The 23,756-nt window shown below is 39.9% G+C and overlaps 1 protein-coding gene across 2 annotated transcripts; it reads right to left on the reverse strand.

Moving 5' to 3' along the window:
* Nucleotides 1-11,746: 11,746 nt before the first annotated feature.
* Nucleotides 11,747-20,513, reverse strand: LOC120064421 (mannose-1-phosphate guanyltransferase alpha-A). Of its 2 annotated transcripts, XR_005478595.1 has the most exons (13): nt 20,402-20,513; nt 19,445-19,542; nt 19,254-19,357; nt 18,951-19,143; nt 18,763-18,822; nt 18,541-18,671; nt 17,388-17,522; nt 15,216-15,313; nt 15,069-15,115; nt 13,298-13,390; nt 12,917-13,085; nt 12,339-12,730; nt 11,747-11,945 (listed from the first exon to the last, which is right to left on the reverse strand). XR_005478595.1 is itself a non-coding variant. In XM_039014996.1 (12 exons), exons 1-12 carry the CDS (start codon nt 20,439-20,441, stop codon nt 12,630-12,632), a joined length of 1,269 nt encoding a protein of 422 aa, XP_038870924.1. In that variant the 5' UTR covers nt 20,442-20,513; the 3' UTR covers nt 11,747-12,629. The 2 variants fall into 2 exon arrangements, 1 of the variants encoding a protein (XP_038870924.1); XM_039014996.1 differs by having other exon boundaries at nt 11,747-12,730.
* Nucleotides 20,514-23,756: the final 3,243 nt, after the last annotated feature.

A 23,756-nucleotide genomic window follows, 5' to 3' on the forward strand; every position in this document is an offset into this window, starting at 1 on the left:
GAATTTGCCACAGGTGGACTCCAATCAAGTTGTAGAAACATCTCAAGGATGATCAATGGAAACAGGATGCACCTGAGCTCAATTTCGAGTCTCATAGCAAAGGGTCAGAATACTTATGTAAATATGGTATTTCTGTTTTGTATTATTCATAAATGTGCAAACATTTCTAAAAACCTGTTTTCGCTTTGTCATTATGGGGTATTGTGTGTAGATTGATGAGATTCTTTTAATTTTTAAATACATTTTAGAATAAGGCTGTAACTTAACAAAATTAGGAAAAAGTGAAGTGGTCTGAATATTTTCAGAATGCACTGTATACCCTCACAGCGGCGACAATTGCAACTGATGTGTGATATACTGGTCTACGACAGCAAGTCCAATCCATGCCGGACTGATGAGCAGAGATCTATGCTGGCCAACTTCAACCACAGGGGAGCCAATGTCACCCAACACAAGAGCAAACGATAGGCTACTACCAGTATAATCATATCCCAGTTATTTTTATATGACCTCATACTTTATTCATTTGGGTTTTGTTTCTATTGATTTCTCATTCGATTATCTGTCATCGACGAGTCTTCATTCCCGTCTCACTCTGATATTAGTTATGATAGAACTGATGATGACACTTTATCACTGAAAATCCACATTTAAAGCAAGATTCAATTATTTTATATGTACCCTATATGACAGTGTAAAATATTGTGGCTTGTGGATGGTTCGTGTATCACTCTTTCACATAGTGTTTCAATGTGTACAGGACCTCGATGTAACAGTGGTAAACCACTTAAGTCGAGGGCAAGAGAAAAAAGGGTAAGTGTGGGCCAGAGGAGGCTAGTGGGAGGAGTTATAGGAGGATGGGCTCATTGTAATAGCTGGAATGGATTTAATGGAACGGAGTCAAACGTTGTTTCCATATGTTTGATGTGTTTTGTTACCAATCCATCCTCCCACCAGCCTCCTATGATGTGGACCTCTTGAGGTTGAAGTTATGATTAATTTTGATAGATCTTTGATCCATGTTCTGCACTTTTGGGCATTCCAAGCTATCTTCCATGAGACTGAATGCAGGTGCTCCCGCTGGAAAGACAGGAAGAGTAGGTGGTCCCTCAGAAGATCACCTTGGGGGAAGACCAGTGGAAAAGGTAAGCAGAGGCATAATGTGGATTTGACCCATACTTTTCATAAAAATAAGGCAGCAATATGGAGGTCTATGGATTGGTTAACTTTAATAATTAGAAAACAATTCACTGGGGTTTCAGTTTCAACCACATAAAAACGATGAACTGAATTGTTCAAGTTGAAAATCGATTCTTTGTCCTTTGTTTCAAAATTGATGCTTCTGGTTTTACACTAAATCTTTTACTAATAAGTAATGGCCTTCACAATGCAATAGCAGTCCAGTTTTCTGAATTTTATTTGAACCACCTGGAGTGGAACTAAGGCCTTTTTACCAGGAAGACAGTTACTTGGTTCAGCCAGTCTATCTTAAGCCTTTGGCCAAAAACATGTATTTATTTTTAGTTCAAACGTATAGATTAATTTGATCAGCCGGTCGTTAGAGTTTACACGTCTTTGAAAATAAATCATTAGACATTGTGTGGGATAGAAAGAACCTTACTGGATAATCAATTAACAGAGAACCCTTAATATACACCATGATTTGTCTAGTGTTACAGTTACAAAAACATGAATGCGGAATCATCTGATGTGTCCCTGTAGTTGGGCCTAGTGTGTTGTCACTTCCTATTAGCTGGCGTATTCATCAGGCCCTCTGCTCAGCGTCATCCTCTCAGTGCACAGAGCAGCACACCCGTCTGCTCAGATGGAAATAGCACAGGACCATTCACATTGTCTGCGTCCCAAATGGCACCCTATTCCCTATATAGTTAACTACACTATATATACAAAAGTATGTGGACACCCCTTTAAATTAGTAGATTCGGCTATTTCAGCCACACCCATTGCTGACAGGTGTATAAAATAGAGCACACAGCCATGCAATCTCCATAGCCAAACATTGGCAGTAGAATGGCCATACTGAAGAGCTCAGTGACTTTGATTTTGATTTTATTTTAGATTTCATTTGGATCTTTTTTAGTCCCCATTTGGACTAATCTTCCAAGAGTCCTTAAACAGTAAAATACAATTTATAATACGAACACATATAACACACTATTACAAACATACATAATATACTAACATAATGACCCAATAATATTGATTCTTCATCTACTATAGTCCCACAACATTTCTATGTATTATATTTAAATCGTTTTTAAAAAATGTTTAAATTTATATATTGAAAGGTTTCTGGTTTGCTCAGTTAATTTATTCCATTTCTTTATTGCTCTAAATCGAAATGTTCTTTTTCCTATTTCTCTTTTCTGTCTGGACAATGCATAGATGGTAGACAATCTATTCCTAGTATTTACGGAATGTCTGTCTCTTACCAACTGAATACCGTTGTGAATTGAACTTGGCCGTATTAAATTATGTATATTATGAAATAAAATAAGCATGTGTCCTTTCAATTATCTTATCGATTGATGACCAACCAAAAACAATCCTTGCTGCTTTGTTCTGTGCATTCTGCAGCCTCCTAACTTCACTTGATGATGCATTTCCCCAGACCACAGAACAGTAGTTCACCTGACTCTCAATTAATGCTTGTGTTATTTGCTGAATAATTTTTCCTGGTAAATATTTAGCTATCCTTCTGATTATGCATGCTGTTTTTTTTATTTTTTAGTATTTTTTAGTATTTTTTAGTTAGTATTTTTTTAGATTAGTTATTTGAGACGACCATGATAAGCAGTTGTCTAGCTGCACTCCCAATAGTTTGGTTTCTGCCACTTCTTCAATTTGTACTCCTCCCATACTTAATTGTATCCCATGCTGTTTGGGCCTTTTCCTAGTGGAACAGACCAACATAACTTTGGTTTTCTTGGTGTTTAAAACAAGTTTGTTTTGGCAAACCCACTCCCTAATATTCTCCAAATCTCCTTGTAAAGTTTGCTGTACCTGTTGAACCGATTGTCTTGCTGCATCAATTGTAGTATCATCTGCAAATATAGTAGCTTGAGTTTCAGCTAAGGCATAGGGAAGGTCGTTGGTATATATTAAATATAGAAGTGGCCCAAGGCAGCTGCCCTGCGGTATTCCACAGTTTAACACATGAGGGGAAGAAAATGAACCATTGATATAGGTGGACTGTTTCCTGTCAGTTAGATATGACTGTACCCAATTCAATGCTACCTCCTTAAAACCATAATGCATTAATTTTGTCAAAGTTATTTAATGATCCACTAAATCAAATGCTGCACTGAAATCTAAAAATAGTACACCCACAAACTTGCCATTATCCATAGCATTGAGCCACTGGTCAATCATGTCAACCAATGCAGTGGTAGTGGAATGGTTTTTGCAATAAGCATGCTGATTGGCTATAATCAGATCATTCTTTTCCATTTACTCCCATATTTGTCAACTCACAATACCCTCCAATATCTTACTGAGTGTAGGGAGTAGACTAATTGGTCGACTATTGGCAGGACTAATGGGTTCTTCGCAGTCTTTCGGAATAGGACACAGTTTCGCATGCTTCCATACATTTGCAAACATCCCCTTTTCCAGTGACCAATTAAATATGTATCTCAGTGGAACTGCAATCTGGGGAGCAGCACAGCGAAGCAAAAAATTGTCCATAAGACCATAACCTGTAGATTTACCATCAGGTAATGACTTCAATAGGTTTAACACCTCCTCCACTGACACCGTTTGCAGACTAAAAGAGCAGATCTTGTTGCTCATAATATGATCATCAATCCATTGGACAATAGCTTGTTTGGAAGAATGTATGTTTACATTGTTGCTCAGTAAATTCATTTTCTTTGTAAAAAAAATCTGCAAAATGATTGGCAATATCAACTCGTTTTGTTATTATTCTCCCGTCAACCTCCACACTAGATAGGCATGATGAGATAGATGTACCAAGTAAGCCCTTAAATGTGTTCCATACCTTTTTAGAATCATTTTCAGAATCAATAAAAGCATTGTTGTAAAATAACTTTTTTTTCTTTCGATTCAATTTAACTGCATAATTACGTAATGTTCTATAATTCTGTTCATCAATTTCTAATTTTGACTTGGCTGCTAAGACTTCTGCCATATTTCTTTGAGAAAAAGCCTCACCCAGTTCATCATCAATCCATGGAGATGGACGAGCACCAACTGTACTCTTTCTTATAGGGGCATGATGGTCCATTACCTCAGTGAGCAAATCAATAAAACATTCTGTAGCGTGATTTAAATCATCCTCTAGATAAATCAGCTCCCAGAGTACAGCAGCCAAATCATTTAGAAATAGCTCATGATGAAATATTTTAACATTTCTCTTAACCACAATCCTAGGGGGTTTCTTTGGAACCTTGGTGTTCATGGTTATGGTCACAATATTATGGTCTGTCCAGCCCACTGGCATTGACCTGGCTTTTAAGCATTGCAATGGTATATTACAGAAAATCAGATCAATGCATGTGTCTGAACGATGACACAACTTAATTGATGATCTAGTAGTATCATTAACCATTTGTTTCAAACCACAGTTCTTGGCATATCTCATCAATTTTGTTATATTCAAATTATTATGATCCTTCCAATATATATTAAAATCACCCAAGATAAATACATCTCTGTTGCTATCTGTGGCCTGGTCAAACCCAGTACATAAGTCATCCAGATAGGACACCTTAGAGCTAGGTCTATACACACATCCTACCAATATGGGTGCCTGGTGAGGCAGATGTACCTGAGCCCATAGTGCCTCTACTTGACATACATTAAGGTCATCCCTTCTCTTAAAAGGTATATGATTCTGAATGTACAGTGCTACACCCCCACCATTCCTATTCCTATCTCTTCTCAGTAGACTATATGCATGAATGATAATTTGCCCATCATTTACAGATGCATCTAAATGTGTTTCGGTCAAAGCCAAAATATGAATATTATTAATGTTGACCAAGTTAAAAACCTCATGTATTTTGTTAGGAAGGCTACATACATTAACCTGAGCTATATGCAACCCTTTCCTTATCAAGTGAAGATCAATAGAGCATGTATTCGTTATAGTTGAAGTTGTCATGATACACTACAACACACAAACTCAGATTTGAACATTAAATTAAAATAGCCAGGGACTTACTCCAGAGTCCCGATACAATTGCCCATTGATATAAAGTTTATCCATCACCATGGAGACTCGTTGATTCAGGCAATGCTTTTCTTTCATGATGGGATATCGTTTTTTTCTCCTTTCATTGATCTCGGTGGGGAAGTGATCATTCATTCCAAAATCAAATCAAATGTATTTATATAGCCCTTCTTTCATCAGCTGATATCTCAAAGTGCTGTACAGAAACCCAGCCTAAAACCCCAAACAGCAAGCAATGCAGGTGTAGAAGAACGGTGGCTAGGAAAAACTCAGTGTTTCAGTGTTTCTGAGTGTTGCAGTGTGTTTCAGTGTTTCTGAGTTCTCTGCCCATGTTCTTCGTCATTTCCTTTTGCTTAAATTTGTCAAAACATGCAATAATAGCCCGTGGCCTATTTCCAGAGGACTTACCTATTCTATGGACTCTGGAGAAAGTGACATTACGCACAACATCGGTGGGCAGTTTTAGTTTAGTTGACATAAAGTCTCGGACTGTGTCCTCACAGCCTCTGCTGTTGTCATTCTCCGTTATCCCTGAAAATATTAGATTGTTCCGCATTGATCGACACTGTACATCAAGCAAGGTTTCTTTAAGTTGTTTGTTCTCCCTTTGCACCACCTCCACCTTGCTATGAAGAGAGTCTACAGTACCTTTCAGCGCCGTGTTCTCTTTCCTTAGATCATCAATCTGACGTTGGCTGAATTCTAGATTTGCACATAATGCATTGATGTCCTCTCGTAATATATCCAAGATATAAAGTTTGGCAAGCCTTTCATTGATGGATTTGAACAAGTCCACATCCATATCAGTAAACCTCTCCCCACTTGCGCCCTCTTACTAGGGGATGGTTTGGTTCCATCGTTGATACCTATTGGCCAACCTGGTTTTGGTTTGTTTTGTTGATTGGGTTGGTTGTCCTTAACAATGCTTGAATCCTCCAACTTTCAACGTGTTACCGTCATAGGATGCCACCTTTCCAACAAGTCAGTGCCCCACTCAACTGTAAGTGCTGTTATCGTGAAGTGGAAACGTCTAGGAGCAACAATGGCACAGCCGAGAAGTGGTAGGCCACACAAGCTCACGGAACGGGATCGTCAAGCATGTAGCGCGTAAAAATCGTCTGTCCTCGGTTGCAACACTCACTACCGAGTTTCAAACTGCCTCTGGAAGCCACGTCAGCACATAACTGTTCGTCGGGAACTTCATGAAATGGGTTTCCATGGCCGAGCAGCCGCACACAAGCCTAAGATCACCATGCGCAATGCCAAGCGTCGCCTGGAGTGGTGTAAAGCTCTCCCCCATTGGACTCTGGAGCAGTGGAAACGTGCTCTCTGGAGTGATGAATCACGCTTCACCATTTGGCAGTTTGACAGACGAATCTGGGTTTGGCGGAAGCCAGGAGAATGCTACCTGCCCGAATGCATAGTGCATTCTGTTTTTCATGATTCGGGCTAGGCCCCTTAGTTCCAGTGAAGAAAAATCTTAACACTACAGCATACATTCTAGACGATTCTGTGCTTCCAACTTTGTGGCAACAGTTTGGGGAAGGCCCTTTCCTGTTTCAACATGACAATGCCCCGTCCACAAAGCGATGTCCAAACAGAAATGGTTTGTTGAGATTGGTGTGGAAGAACTTGACTGGCCTGCACAGAGCCCTGACCTCAACTCCATCGAACACCTTTGGGATGAATTGGAACGCCAAATGCGAGCCAGGTCTAATCGCCCAACTTCAGTGTCCAACCTAACTAATGCTCTTGTGGCTGAATGGAAGCAAGTCCCCATAGCAATGTTACAACATCTAGTGGAAAGCCTTAACAGAATAATGGAGGCTGTAATAGCAGCAAAGGGGCGGCCAACTCCTTATTAATGCCCATGATTTTGAAATGAGATGTTCAATGAGCAGGTGTCCACATACTTTTGGTCATGTAGTGTATATACACTGGGTGTACAAAACATTAAGGACGCCTGCTCTTTCCATGACACAGACTGACTAGGTGAATCCAGGTGAAAGCTTTGATTCCTTATTGATGTCACTTTTTTAAATCCACTTCAATTCAAGTGTAGAGGTGGCAGCTAGCCTAGCGGTTAGAACATTGGGCCAGTAACCGAAAGGTCACTGGTTCGAATACCTGAGCTGTCGAGGTGCCCTTGAGCAAGGCAGTTAACCCTAATTTCCTCCAGGGGCGGCTTACTACTAAGGTTGACCATGTAAAACAACACATTTCACTGCACCTATCTGGTGTATGTGACAATAAAGTTTTATTCAAGTTTTTTTTTAACTACTTTTAGTGCAGGAAGGAATATGGTATCATCTGGGATGTAGCCTTTCTGACTGCCTCGGTCACATTTTTTCTCCTCCCACATGCACTGTAGAGATCACTTCACTCTGAGGGAGCAAAAACTATTCAGCACTGTGTGACTCACTCCATTAGCATGGGATCACCAGATTAGTTCATTAAATATGAGTAGGCCCACTCACTAATCTTGAAAATGGCAAGTGTTTCATACTTTTATTCAGGAAGTTGAGACTACGATTGTGAAAGCAACCGTCACAAACCCAGAGACTTTCCGGCAAGAGCATTTGGAAAGGAGAATAAAGCCTACTTAACTCAATCCCTGTGGCTCAAGCTGTTTTTCCCCAATTCCCATGCAATAAAATTGTCAATGTTTCTGACTCCCAATGATGAAACCACTGTGGAGCTCGACACCATAGCAGAGATGGAAATGACCACCACCACAGAGCCCAGACTCAAACGGGTCTTCACTCCCACTTTGAGACACTACTTCCTGTCTAAACAGTAAGAACTGTCTCATAGATACCATCTTCTCATGTTAAACTACAGTTGAAGTAGGAAGTTTACATACACCTTAGCCAAATACATCTAAAATCAGGTTTTCACAATTCCGGACATTTAATCCTAGTAAAACTTCCTTGTCTTAGGTCAGTTAGGATCGCCACTTAATTTTAAGAATGTGAAATGTCAGAATAATAGTAGAGAGATTGATTTATTTCAGCTTTTATTTCTTTCATCACATTCCCAGTGGGTCAGAAGTTTACATATTAGTATTTGGTTGCATTGCCTTTAAATTGTTTAACTTGGGTCAAACATTTCGGGTAGCCTTCCACAAGCTTCCCACAATAACTTGGGTGAATTTTGGCCCATTCCTCCTGACAGAGCTGGTGTAACTGAGTCAGGTTTGTAGGCCTCCTTGCTCGCACACGCTTTTTCAGTTCTGACCACACATTTTCTATAGGATTGAGGTCAGGGCTTTGTGATGGCCACTCTAATACCTTGACTTTGTTGTTCTTAAGCCATTTTGCCACAACTTTGGAAGTATGCTTGTGGTTATTGTCCATTTGGAAGACCCATTTGCGACCAAGCTTTAACTACCTGACTGATGTCCTGAGATGTTGCTTCAATATATCCACATCATTTCCCCCTCCTCATGATGCCATCTATTTTTTGAAGTGTACCAGTCCCTCCTGCAACAAAGCACCCCCACAACATGATGCTGCCAAACAGTTCTATTTTTGTTTCATCAGACCAGAGGACATTTCTCCAAAAAGTATGATCTTTGTCCCCATGTGCAGTTGTAAACCGTAGTCTGGCTTTTTTATGGCGGTTTTGGAGCAGTGGCATCTTCCTTGCTGAGCGGCCTTTCAGGTTATGTCGATATAGAACTCGTTTTACTGTGGATATAGATACTTTTGTACCCGTTTCCTCCAGTATCTTCACAAGGTCCCTTGCTGTTGTTCTGGGACTGATTTGCACTTTTCGCACCAAAGTACGTTCATCTCTAGGATACAGAACGCGTCTTCTTCCTGAGCGGTATGACGGCTGCGTGGTCCTATGGTGTTTATACTTGCGTACTATTGTTTGTACAGAAATTGGAAATTGCTCCCAAGAATTAACCAGACATGTGGAGGTCTACAATTTCTTTTGATTTTCCCATGATGTCAAGCAAAGAGGCACTTTGTTTGAAGGTAGAATTTTCACGTTCTAGTCATGCATTTGGATGTTATTGGGAGACTAAGTGAAAATTTTGAGTTGAGTGGAAGTTAGGATTCCCCCCTGAGCGTGTGAAGCACGATTTCTGAGTGTTGCACGCAAAGTGATTTGGCCTCTAGTTTGAAGCCACACTAAAGTATCTGAACTACGTCATCTACATGAATATAATGATTGATGCAGTGCATTTGGCAGTAACGCTCATGGATGGATTTTTAATGAACATCTCAAAATCGCCTCGCAAACCTTTAGGTATCAAGTGTTGGAGAATGTTTACACTTAACCTCATCCATTCAGGGCAGATGGTTATTTCCTTGTTGTAATATGACTCCCTGATGACTGTAAAACTCCCTGATGACTGTAAAACAATCAACACTCAATATTTCTCTCAGCCCAGTTTGTCTACTTCCAGCATATTAATTTCAATCTTATATATGGTCTTGAGTGAAGAGTAAGTGGTCATTTGTGGCATGCTGGGAATGAGCCCATTTAAATCAGTCTCTCTCGCTCTCTGCCTCAAAGCCAATTGACTTTAGGACATAACACCAACCCTTTTGTAAATTGCATAGAGATGTCTGAAGGAGCCCAGGGCATATGCCATCCACAAAACGACTAATGCTACAAAGAACTATAATGTATCTCTAGAGGCCTTCTGAGTCATAATGTAGTGAGTGAATCAACGAAGAGATTATAATTGCCAGAGGGAGTATAGATTTTGAGGTATAACGTTATTGTATGTCTCTCAGCATTTTTTTCTGCTGTTCTTTGTCCTAAGGGCCTCACTGATGGGCTGTGTATCGCTTACAGAGATTACAAATGACGACAACAGCGCAGCAATCATTTACCAGGCCATAGCAGATCTGCCAAAGCCTAGCAGAGACACACTGGCTTTCCTCATGCTGTATCTGCAGAGGTAACACCTAAGGGTGATGGGATACCTCTCTGTCTTTAGAGTGATTATTATTTTTTCTCCCTGAGAGGGTACTATTTCCTCAACTTACAGTTCCATAAATGACGAATTCCATAACTTGTCAGGAAATTGAGCAAAATTGGACCACTCAGATGCAGGTTATTGCAAGAGTAAACAGGAAGTTTATATTCAATAAGAGGTTAATGTCTTCTTAATAAGTTTATTGCACACTGCCTTACTGCCCACTGTAGAGTCCTGCAGAGCCCCTTGTGTCAAATGGACCAGAACAGAACAATTTGTCCAGGATGTTTGGACCAACCATTTTGGGACATGGAATGGCAGAGCCCTTCCCTACGACCCTTATGAAACAAACACTAAGCCAAAGGTGGGCACTGTCTTGTGTATACATGTCATGCAATTGTGATCTTCACTATTTCGCAGTGTTTCAGTATTTAAAAAAAATATCAAGTGCCACATTGAGTATTTCCATTGATCTGGTCCTTTCAGTGCTGTAACATTTCTGCAATGTCACCCATGTAGATGCATGCAATATGTGTAATGCCTCTGCATTTGTGAACCAGGTTACTGTTGATTTCATCATCTCTCAGATCACAGGCTGAATGCTGTCATTCCCTGCCGAGAACTGGAAACGCCACCTCATGGTATAGAAACAGGTTATATCAGTGATCGATGCCAATGTCAGCCACAGCATAGACCGAGGTAAACAAACAACCTGACACCAACACTCAGCTGCTGTGTGCTATCGAAAAACTCACTGTCAATGACTACTCAACAGCCTTTGCCCAAATGTAACTGGGGTCATGTGTCAGTTTTAATGTACATGATGCTGGATTATGACAAAAGCTGAATCCTCATGGTGCCTCCAACACGTATCTACCATCTCTTCAGATCGTCTGTTTAACCCGCCGACTTCCCGAGCTGAGTAAATACCCTAAGACTCCTACCAGTGGTTCCCTGAAGGGCAGAATGAAGAATGCCTTCAATACATAAGACCACTTTTTCTTATTAAAATTGTTTTTGAAATCATTAACACTTTTGAAATTTGTTTAAATAGTTTTGCGGATGGCATATGACAATTTCCTACCTTTTCTCATTGTTCTTGTTAGAATTGACTTTTTTTGCAGTAGCAGGGCAAAGACTGACAAGGTTAAAAAGTTATTTACGTCCCTCAACTGATATCACTGTGGTTTCCTGACTTATTTAAATTGGATTAGTTTTGTGTGGATAGTTCAGTGGAATGAAGAACATTGGTATGTTCTTGGGAAAATAAAAGCACTTCACATTTGACTACATGTCTTTGTGTAAAAGTGTTAAATATTATATGAAATGTTAAGTATTGTAAAATGGAGTATGATGGGGCAGTGTACATTTGAGGAACTCTCAGCACTAATGCATGACAAACACAATTGGGTAGCTGTGATTGAATAAACGGCATTATGAAACATTTCTGCATGATCGTGAGAATCAGTTTTTTTTCTTAAACTTGGAGCTGATGGTTGCAATTTTGTTACAAAAAACACTTTTAGTAATTAAGAGGTAAAAACTCAGTCTGAAACATAAGTGATTGATTAAAGCCAAAATCATTCCATTTCAAATTGAGTCACGCAGGAACAAAATTTAATACTGGTTAACTATATCCCATTATTATTGTCACAAATAACAAAGTACAGAATCAAAGGGAGAATCTCCAGGTCACCTGTTATGTTCAAATTTCAAGCAAACATTTCTTGATTGCTATTTAAAAGTGGAAACCGGCGAATGGTACATCCATTTTTGGACTTTTGCAGATTGCCCCTTTAATCAAAAGAAACATGAGACGGTCAACAATGTATTTCAGAGAAGAATGTCAGAATAACTCTTGCAATTAAAATGGTCACGTTTTAAATCAAAGCACTCATGTTAAAAGGCCCCCAAATTACCCCTCATAATTAAACAGTTTGTAACCAATTCCTTTAATTTTGCAATCTTATAAAAGTCTGCAGCAGATTAGTTTACATTTTCAGGATGCAATTTCTGAGTAACAAAAGGTTAGCACCACCACCTAAAGAAAGTAATGCCAGTAACCCCATGCCAAAATATGACCATTATTTTACAATTCCCCTTACATGGTAGTCAATCCATCATACAGAGCTCATTATAGGACTAGTGCAGAAATGTAACAGTTAAATTACATTTTATGACACGTACGTTTCATAAAAGTGGTGGGATGACATTCAGACGTGTCGAAGTAATCAAACCAACCAACGCTCATCATCAGCCTCCCAAAGCATCTCAAATGATGGTAACGTCAGTTAATGCATAAAGGCAAAAAAACACACACAATATCAAATCTAGAACTTTCCAAACACCTAAACAAGTGTCATCTCCTTTTTAGATATTTATCTTATGTACAATAACCCAGAGGAAGTGGCATTGTTCTTCAAGCTAAAATCCTTCATTTGGTTTGACACTAAATGAACAGAGCACACAGAAAATTAACTACAATATAATTTGGTTTTTGAAGCTCCGGTTGAGGTCTTTGTATGGCAGAACAATTGAGTTGAGAATGATTACCTCGGCCGGGATAGTTACATTACAACCTGAAAAAAATAGCAATATTAAAACATTGTAATGGTTACATGCTCCAAAAATCAACCTTTTCACACTATTGCCCTGAAACGCACTGTGCTGGCTCAGATATTTCCTTTTCAGCACAGTTACAGCAACTATGGTGGATGCGTAACCAGCCCAGCTCAACTCAATGTTATAAGTTATAGTCAACTTACCAAGAATGGTGATTGATGGCGTGAGTTTTCCATCTCTGAAGAGTGTTTCACTATCTATTTTGGCATAGGGGTCATTTGGATTGGGGTCACTGGGAGTTCCTTCAACTCTGGCCCACTTGCCAATAGTGCTGTCCCATCCCACTATACAGTTCAACACACAACTGTGATCCTAAAAGAACCATATGAAAATGGAATTAGGTCAGTGTCAATTATCAATCCTACTTTAAACAAGTGGACATAATAAATAAAACATGATCTGTGAGCTATGATCAAGGGAAGAACAGCCATTTCAGCATTTATTTTTTGACTGAGGAACTGGCCAATTTTTTTCCAAACAATAATTTGCCATAAAGGTAAGGTAGGCCAATAGGAACTGCTTGCCTGTAGAGTAGCCCCATGGAGAATGATGGACTCCCTCACTCGCACCCCAGCCCCGATGGTCACACCTGTGCCTATGGAGACGTTGGGACCCAACTATAGAAAGAGATTTATTTCGATGTTTTATTTATGTAGTATGTAGTGTCTTTGACTGTTGAGTTGAATTGTATAGTATATACACTACCATTCAAAAGTTTGGGGTCACTTAGACATTACCTTGTTTTTGAAAGAAAAGCACATTTTTTGTCCATTAAAATAACATCAAATTGATCAGAAATACAGTGTAGACATTTTTAATGTTGTAAATGACTATTGTAGCTGAAAACGGCAGATTTATGGAATATCTACATAGGCGTACAGAAGCCCATTATCAGCGACCATCACTCCTGTGTTCCAATGACACGTTGTGTAAGCTATTCAAAGGTTTTCATTTAAAAAAAGCTAATTGATCATCAGAAAACCCTTTTGCAATTATGTTAGCACAGCTGAAAACTGTTGTTCTGATTAAAGAAGCAATAAAACTGGCCTTCTTTAGACTAGTTGAGTATCTGGAGCGTCAGCATTTGTGGGTTCGATTACAGGCTCAAAATGGCCAGAAACAAAGAATTTCTTCTGAAACTCATCAGTCTATTCTTGTTCTGAGAAATGAAGGCTATTCCATGCAAGAAATTGCCAAGAAACTGAAGATCTCGCTGTGTACTACTCCCTTCACTGAACAGCGCAAACTGGCTCAAACCAGAATATAAAGAGTGGGAGGCCCCGGTGCACAACTGAGCAAGAGGACAAGTATATTAATGTGTCTAGTTTGAGAAACAGACATCTCACAAGTCCTCAACTGGCAGCTTCATTAAATAGTACCCGCAAAACACCAGTCTCAACGTCAACAGTGAAGAGGCGACTCCGGGATGCTGGCCTTCTAGGCAGAGTTGCAAAGAAAAAGCAATATCTCAGACTGGCCAATAATAATAAAATATTAAGATGGGCAAAATAACAGACACTGGACAGAGGAAGATTGGAAAAAAAAGTGTTATGGACAGACGGATCTAAGTTTGAGGTGTTCGGATCACAAAGAACAACATTCGTGAGACGCAGAAAAAATGAAATGATCTGTCAAGCATGGTGGATGCAATGTGATGGTCTGGGGGTGCTTTGATGGTGGTAAAGTGTGAGATTTGTACAGGGTAAAAGGGATCTTGAAGAAGGCTATCACTCCATTTTGCAACACCATGCCATACCCTGTGGACGGCACTTAATTGGAGCCTATTTCCTCCTACAACAGGACAATCACCCAAAGCACAGCGCCAAACTATGCAAGAACTATTTAGAGAAGAAGCAGTCAGCTGGTATTCTGTCTATAGTGGCCAGCACAGTCACCGGATCTAAACCCTATTGAGCTGTTGTGGGAGCAGCTTGACCGTATGGTACGTAAGAAGTGCCCATCAAGCCAATCCAACTTGTGGGAGGTGCTTCAGGAAGCATGGGGTGAAATCTCTTCAGATTACCTCAACAAATTGACAACTAGAATGCCAAAGGTCTGCAAGGCTATAATTGCTGCAAATGGTGGATTCTTTGACAAAAGCAAAGTTTGAAGGACACAATTATTTCAATTAAAAACCAATATTTATAATCTTGTCAACGTCTTGACTATATTTCCTATTCATTTTGCAACTAATTTCATGTATGTTTTCGAAGAAAACAATAACATTTCTAAGTGATCAAACTTTTGAATGGTACTGTATGTAGGTAAGTAGTAAGAGCAAGGATAAGCACTTACCACCGCAGTAGGGTCAATATTGGCTGTTGGGTGAATGTAAACATTTCCTGGGACAACAAAAATAAATAATTGGTATAAATACACTTGTAAAGACAACCAACAACTTCAAAAAGGTAACAAAAAGGCAAGTACTGTACTATAACCTACCACTTATTCTAGGCCCTCCTTCCTTGTTTGTAGCCAGTCTTTCAGGGTGGGTTTTATGGTACTGGTTGAGGTACAAGCGACTGGCGTATATTGCAGACCTGTCATTTTTTTATTTACAAAAAGCAAATTGTAAAATGGGGAAATGTAAGATCACTAAAGTTAATGAACGCAGCAAAAAAAGAAAAGTCCCCTTTTCAGGACCCTGTCTTTCAAAGATAATTCGTGAAAATCCAAATTACTTCACAGACCTTCATTGTAAAGGGTTTAAACACTGTTTCCCATGCTTGTTCAATGAACCATAAACAATTAATGAACATGCACCTGTGGAACGGTCGTTAAGACACTAACAGCTTACAGGCGGTAGGCAATTAAGGTCACAGTTATGAAAACTTAGGACACTAAAGAGGCCTTTCTACTGACTCTGAAAAACACCAAAATAAAGATGCCCAGGGTCCCTGCTCATCTGCGTGAACGTGCCTTAGGCATGCCGCAAGGAGGCATGAGGACTGCAGATGTGGCCAGGGAAATAAATTGCAATGTCTGTACTGTGAGACGCCTAAGACAGCGCTACAGGGAGACAGGACGGACAGCTGATTGTCCTGTCGGTACATCCAAACATCACACCTGCGGGACAGGTACAGGATGGCAACAACTGCCCGAGTTACACCAGGAACGCACAATCCCTCCCGTGCTTAGACTGTCCGCAATAGGCTGAGGGAGGCTGAACTGAGGGTTTTAGGCCTGTTGTAAGGCAGGACCCCACCAGACATCACCGGCAACAATGTCGCCTATGGGCACAAACCCACCGTCACTGGACCAGACAGGACTGGCAAAAAAAATGCTCTTCACTGACGAGTCGCGGTTTTGTCTCACTAGGGATGATGGTCGGATTCGCGTTTATCGTCGAAGGAATGAGCGTTACACCGAGGCCTGTACTCTGGAGCGGGATCGATTTGGAGGTGGAGAGTCCGTTATGGTCTGGGGCGGTGTGTCACAGCATCATTGGACTGAGCTTGTTGTCATTGCAGGCAATCTCAACGCTGTGCGTTACAGGGAAGACATCCTCCTCCCTCATGTGGTACCCTTCCTGCATGCTCATCCTGACATGACCCTCCAGCATGACAATGCCACCAGCCATACTGCTCGTTCTGTGCGTGATTTCCTGCAAGACAGGAAAGTCAGTGTTCTGCCATGGCCAGCAAAGAGCCGGATCTCAATCCCATTGAGCACGTCTGGGACCTGTTGGATCGGAGGGTGAGGGCTAGGGCCATTCCCCCCAGAAATGTCCGGGAACTTTCAGATGCCTTAGTGGAAGAGTGGGGTAACATCTCACAGCAAGAACGGGCAAATCTGGTGCAGTCCATGAGGAGAAGATGCACTGCAGTACTTAATGCAGCTGGTGGCCACACCAGATAGTGTTACTTTTGATTTTGACCCCCCCTTTATCAGGGACAAAATTATTCAATTTCTGTTAGTCACATGTCTGTGGAACTTGTTCAGATCATGTCTCAGTTGTTGAATCTTGTTATGTTCATACAAATATTTACACATGTTAAGTTTGCTGAAGATAAACGCAGTTGACAGTGAGAGGATGTTTCTTTTTTTGCTGAGTTTATTTAGTTTAGAGTGATCAATGCAATGATTAGCATATTTTGAGTTTCTGTAATACACGATTTCCAGTGTTCTATTTGTAACCCCGGGTGCCTGTTATTGGTCACTAGACTAGTTGCTGAATGTTAGGGATTATTCTCATATCTGTTGATAGCGAATGCCGCCAGACTGGAGGTACAAGGACAAAAGACACATTATTCACGTTTGTATTGATGACATTCGGTGAACACTGTATAGTTCTGTGGCAACTGACAAAATCACTGCCTTCTGGTTTTGAGCTCTTACAAGCCTCTCGGGCTGGCGTTTACAGAACATTTGGTGATTTCTGATTAAGATATAAGGGCCTACTCAGAGAAGGCCAGTTAGACATTTTCCTGTGCCTGTTGCAACTCTTAATAAAAAATCTATCCGGCTTATTACCTTTACCTATGACTGGTCTCCTTTTTGTTCACCTGTAAATTCCTATTACACAGATTCAGAAGATGGTTGAGTATCCTACTCCAACATCTTCAGGTCCCACTGACCACACAAGTTATTCACAGATTGAGACGACCTACTCACCCTGCAGATTTGATTTGGCTCCAGATGGCAGGTGTTTTGTAGACATAGAGCTTGCCCTGCCCAGCCAGGGCTGTGAAGATGTCCTGTTCTAACCGAATGGCCTCAGCCCGATGCCAGCCGTTGGTCTGCTCGTCTCTGTGAGGAAGAGACCAATCTATGAGACCATGCTCTTAACATTTATCTCTGGGCACGTTTGTTTTGCATCATCCGGTAGCCACATTTTAGACCATTCAATTGGTTTTAAAGTGATAACTCCACCCACCCAGAGCACCAGGCGATGCAAAAGAAGCGTGCTAAATAATTCTCTAGTACAGTGTTTTCTAAATGTTAGCTCACAACCACTTCCGATTGGATTGTGACCTAAGGCTAGCTTGAAGGTCACAAGAAAGCTTGAAAGACTTTAGATGGGTCATTAACAGCACCAAAGTCACCAAGAAGAGTTGTCAAAAAGAGTAATTGATTCACCAAGTGCCCAAGGATACAGTGGGGATTGTTAAAAGTTGATAAAGCACGGTAGTATTAAAATGGATTGTGAAAGCAAAAGTAATTTGACAAAAGAGGGATCAGAGGCAACATGGTTGACTTGAGTAATGGAACACATACTCAAGGAAGTCCAAAGATATTCTTATATCAAGGTCAATGTCACAACAATCCCTTTGAATGGGTCCAAATTTGATATTTAAATATTTGATTGTGCGATTTACTACTAACAATTGTATAAATGTGTATGCCAACTCCTTCAATCTTGACAAATGATGATGATGATGTGCACATCAAAAGATAAGTGAGTGTGTGGAAATAAACCTTCCAAAACACACCTTTTGAGAGTGATTTATCACCCCATGCACTAGTATTGTGACTCAATGAAGAGATACGCTTTTTAGATATATATTTTTGTGTGACGTATTTGACTAATGCGTATCTCTACTCTAAAACCACACTGTGCAGTGGCCTAGTTGTACCGACTTACCCCTCGTATGGATATCTGGTGATGGGGGACGGGAAACAGAATGATGGCAGGAAAGGGAAAAGGGAAAAAGACAAATGAGGAGAAACAAGGATAGGAAATTATCACATTTGCATGCACCACTCCCACACATAGAGATCCTAGGATCTCCCACGATAGGGTCCCTGAGGGATCCCTCCCACTCACAACAGCATGTCCTGCTGGTTCTTCTGGAAGACTGCCCCAATGTGTTGGAAGATCTCCGGGGTAAACAGGTAGATTCCACAGTTGATGATGTCACTCACAAAAGTGCTAGGCTTCTCCACATAATGTAAAACCTGAAATAAGAGCAAGAGAAATGCTTGTTGGATCAAGTAATAACAGTCATAATTGTAAATATATAAGCGTGACTAAAATGTGCTGCATCACCTCATTCGTTTGCTGGTTTTCCACAATACAGCCATAGTTCATGGACTGCTTTCTGTTTGCCTGCAAAATCAAGAAAAATAAAACAAGTGAAAGACAAATAATGATATCCCATTGTCTCCAAGTATATTCCCAACTTTTCCCTGTATTGTTGAAGGCCTAAGCCATAGAAATCATGGACGTCTCCTCACAGTTGTCCCCAGGATGACGAAACTGCTAGGCTCTCCGTGTTCCTTCTGGAAGTTGAGCATCTCTGGTAGAGGAAACTCAGAGCACACGTCAGCATTCATAATGAAGAATGCCTCAGGGCCACCAGATAGAATCTGATCTCTGAAATGGTAGATGCCACCTCCAGTGCCCAAAGCAGCATACTCCTGCAAATACCTACATAGTTTCAACAAGTTTATCAATTAGACTACTGTCCATCCATGTGTTCTATGCTTTGTCTTATTATGACAACGTTGATACAAAATTACTATGATCCTCTCCTTTACCTGATTGAGATTTTGAATTCCTGCTGTGCACTACACATGAATCTGGTAAGTTCTTCATTTGGCTGGTAAAAGCCAATTAGCAAAATCTCCTTCATATTTGGCACCTATGGGAAAAATGCAAACCATGTTTCTTTCTACCAATGATGAAGATGAAGACAGGGACATTTATTATTTTGTCAGTGCTAGCCTACCTTGGCACATTCTTCAACGTGATGCTGAAGCATGGGCACACCAGCCACTGGAAACAAGGGTTTCGGGACCTCAAAGGACAATGGTCGAAACCGTGTACCTGTATGACAAGTAGGGCAAAAGTCACCTGCTCAGTTGATCATAATTATATTTTGATGACCTGTCTATCCTCGATCAGCACGCCAGTTCTTTCTGGAAATAATTAGAAGATACCTTGGGGAAAGTAAAGAAGCTATACTATCCTAGATTCTATTCTATGGAGTTGAAAGCACCCTTATTCTATTATTTTCTTTTCTATTTTGGTCTAGTGTTGAAAGCACCCAACTTGTTCAATGTGACAATTCAAGTATCTAGCACAGAATGTCTATGCCAGGCTATCTTGACAGCTAGCTGTCAGCCCTTTTTCGACAACGCTTATCGGCAAAATTCTTAGATATGGCAAGCTGCACCTGAGGGTTTCCATGATCACGCCACGTCATTCATTAGCCTACAACTAGGGTGTATTCATTATGCAGATTATCTTGCAAAACGTTTTGCTCCAAACGCTCTTTAACGTGACGGAGAAGTGGTTTTCTTAAACGTAAATTGTCGTTCATTTTAATTGTATGGTTTCCACGCGTTGCCATTCAAATCTGTAATAGTCTGCGAAGTGTTTGGCACAAGCAACTATCGATTCGGCTATGCGGTGAAGTTGAGTGAAGTCCGCTTATTTTTTATGAAGAGAGACACGACTTAACTTCAACTTCCGTTTATGAACCAAACGGAACTCAACAGCGTTTGGAATAAACGGTTTCTGTTGCAAAAAGTTTTGTAACAGAATTGTCGTAACGAATACACCCCTAGGTTAGCCCTTCAGAGCCAGGCTAGCTAACAGCTAGCTAGATATGTGGCTCTAGATAGCAGAACTGGAGGAATTAACATGTATGCATTTGCAAATTAGTAATTAACTTAACACTCACCTTTCTGTGGGCCTCCAATGAGAATCACAGATTTCAGCATCTTGAATTTGTTGTAGGTAATGTTAGCTGTCTACTGGTAATCTGGATCAAATCCTGACTTTCTTGTCTTCTTCCTGTTTGTTTTTGCTTATTACGTCATCACGTAAAACGGAGGCTTGTGGGAAGTGGTGTTTTGTATACCTTTGTATATCAGAGGCATGTCAAATAATGAGTGGATGAATGCTGTAATGTTATATTCTGCTAGTTGTGACATGAATTATATTTTATTGTAAAACTTTAATGGGGGATTTACATGAATTTATCCTGCTCATCACATTCTCTTTTTCCCACTACTAGGATTCCTTCATGTCTCTCCAAAGTCAGTTCAAACCAGGTCAAACACCTGCTTCACACTGATACCTGTTGTTTCACATCATATTTATGCATGAAAAATGCCTAAGGTCAAAGAAGATCATGAACTTCAATAAAAGAGAACTATACATAAACAGATACAATAACAGAGGAGTTTACTTTCTTATTTGCTCATTAAAATGTAACCTGCAGTAAAATGATCTCCCAAGCGGTTTCTAAAGCACATCTTTTCCACGTTAACTATAACATATGCAAATCCACAGATAGTGTTTGTATCAAAACGAATGGAACACCATACTCTGCAATAATCATAAAATGAGATACGAGTCTCTTTGGAGAAGTTAGGCCTCTTCAGCACTCGAAATGTGCAATTAGAGAGACATGCTTAGAGCAGCAGTAAGCATGAGGCTGGATCTGCTGCTATTCTTAACTCCTAAAGCATGTCATATAGGACTTGAATTTGAATAAACCAGCACATGTAAAGTACTCTATCTACCCATTTCCCTACCCTTCACAAGAACAAAAGGATTAACCACTAGGGTGCAGCAGCATAATAAGATTATGACATTTCAGGATGTCAGTACTGCATATGTTTAGTTAACGACAATGCAAAAAGTCACCTCCAAAATGTTTGGCACCTATAATAAAGATGAACAAAAAATATAATACCAGTAGTAAACTGTCATTTTCTAACATGTGGGATTATATTTTTCTCTATTAATGATTCAATGGAATTAAACAAAATGACACATCTCAAATCCAATTTAAAAAGTAGCCAAAAACGAAGTGTCATAATTATTGGCACCCCTGTTTTCAATACTTTGTGCACTGAGACTTTTCTGTAATGTTATATGAGATTGGAGAACACATTGGGACAGATCTTAGACCATTCCTCGATACAGAATATTTCCAGATCCTTGATATCCTTTGGTCTGCGCTTAATGACTGCCCTCTTCATTTTAAACCACAGGTTTTTAATGGGGTACAAGTCAGGAGAATGAGATGGCCATTGCAAAATGTTTATTTTGTTGTCAACAAACCATTTCTTTGTGGATTTTCATGTGTGCTTGGGGGTCATTTTCTTGCAGGAAGATTAACTTGCGGCCAAGTTATAGCCTCCTGACAGAGGCAACCAGGTTTTTGGATAAACTGTCATTTTTGGGTACATTCTCACCATAATTCTGTAAATTCTGATCTTCATACTGTATATCTGGTACACCTGGGTCATTTGGATTTGTATTCTACATCACTGTAAATATATATATATATATATATATATATATATATATATATATATATATATATATATATATATATATATATAAACACACACTCTACCGTTCAAAAGCTTGGGGTCACTTAGAAATGTCCTTGTTTTTTAAAGAAAAGCGAATTTCAAAAAATGCTGTGATCTCATACAAACACCAGTCTCAACTTCAACAGTGAAGAGGCGTTGTACCAGATCTTCAGTTTCTTGGCAATTTCTCACATAGAATAGCCTTCATTTCTCAGAACAAGAATAGACTGATGAGTTTCAGAAGAAATTCTTTGTTTATGGCCATTTTGAGCCTGTAATCAAACCCATAAATGCTGATGCTCCAGATACTCAACTAGTCTAAAGAAGGACAGTTTTATTGGTTCTTTAATCAGCACAACAGTTTTCAGCTGTGCTACCATAATTTGCAAAAGGGTTTTCTAATGATCAATTAGGCTTTTAAAATGATGAACTTGGATTAGCTAACACAACGTGCAATTGGAACACAGGACTGATGGTTGCTGATAATGGGCCTCTTTACGCCTATGTAGATATTCCATTTAAAAAATCAGCCGTTTCCAGCTACAATAGTCATTTACAACATTAACAATGTCTACACTGTATTTCTGATCAATTTGATGTTATTTTGAAAGAAAATTGCTTTTCTTTCAAAAAGCAAGGAAATTTTTAAGTGACCCCCAACTTCTGAACGGTAGTGTAGATACAGTTGAAGTCGGAAGTTTACATACACTTAGGTTGGAGTCATTAAAACTTGTTTCTCAACCACTCCATAAAATTCTTGTTAATAACAAACTATAGTTTTGGCAAGTCGGTTAGGACAACTACTTTGTGCATGGCATACTCATTTTTCCAACAATTGTTTACAGACAGATTATTTCACGTATAATTCACTGTATCACAATTCCAGTGGGTCAGAAGTTCCCATACACTAAGTTGACTGTGCCTTTAAACAGCTTGGAAAATTCCAGAAAATTAGGTCATGGCTTTAGAAGCTTCTGACAGGCTAATTGACATCATTTGAGTCAATTGGAGGTGTACCTGTGGATGTATTTCAAGGCCTACCTTCAAACTCAGTGCCTCTTTGCTTGACATCATGGGAAAATCAAAAGAAATCAGTCAAGACCTCAGAAAAATAATTGTAGACCTCCACATGTCTGGTTCATCCTTGGGAGCAATTTCCAAATGCCTGAAGGTACCACGTTCATCTGTACAAACAATAGTACGCAAGTATAAACACCATGGGACCACGCAGCCGTCATACGCTCAGGAAGGAGACGCGTTCTGTCTCCTAGAGATGAATGTACTTTGGTGCAAAAAGTGCAAATCAATCCCATAACAACAGCAAAGGACCTTGTGAAGATGATGGAGGAAACAGGTACAAAAGTATCTATATCCACAGTAAAACAAGTCTTATATCGACATAACCTGATAGAACGCTCAGCAAGGAAGAAGCAAATACTCCAAAACCCTGATTAAAAAGCCAGACGACGGTTTGCAACTGCACATGGGGACAAAGATCATACTTTTTGGAGAAATGTCCTCTGGTCTGATGAAACAAAATTAGAACTGTTTGACCATAATGACCATTGTTATGTTTGGAGGAAAAAGGGGGAGGCTTGCAAGCTGAAGAACACCAAACCAATCCGTGAAGCACAAGGGTGGCAGCATCATGTTGTGGGGGTGCTTTGCTGCATGAGGGACTGGTGCACTTCACAAAATAGATGGCAT

The sequence above is a fragment of the Salvelinus namaycush genome, chromosome 19 (genome assembly GCF_016432855.1).
Source record: "Salvelinus namaycush isolate Seneca chromosome 19, SaNama_1.0, whole genome shotgun sequence".
Classification (NCBI taxonomy): Eukaryota; Metazoa; Chordata; class Actinopteri; order Salmoniformes; family Salmonidae; genus Salvelinus; species Salvelinus namaycush.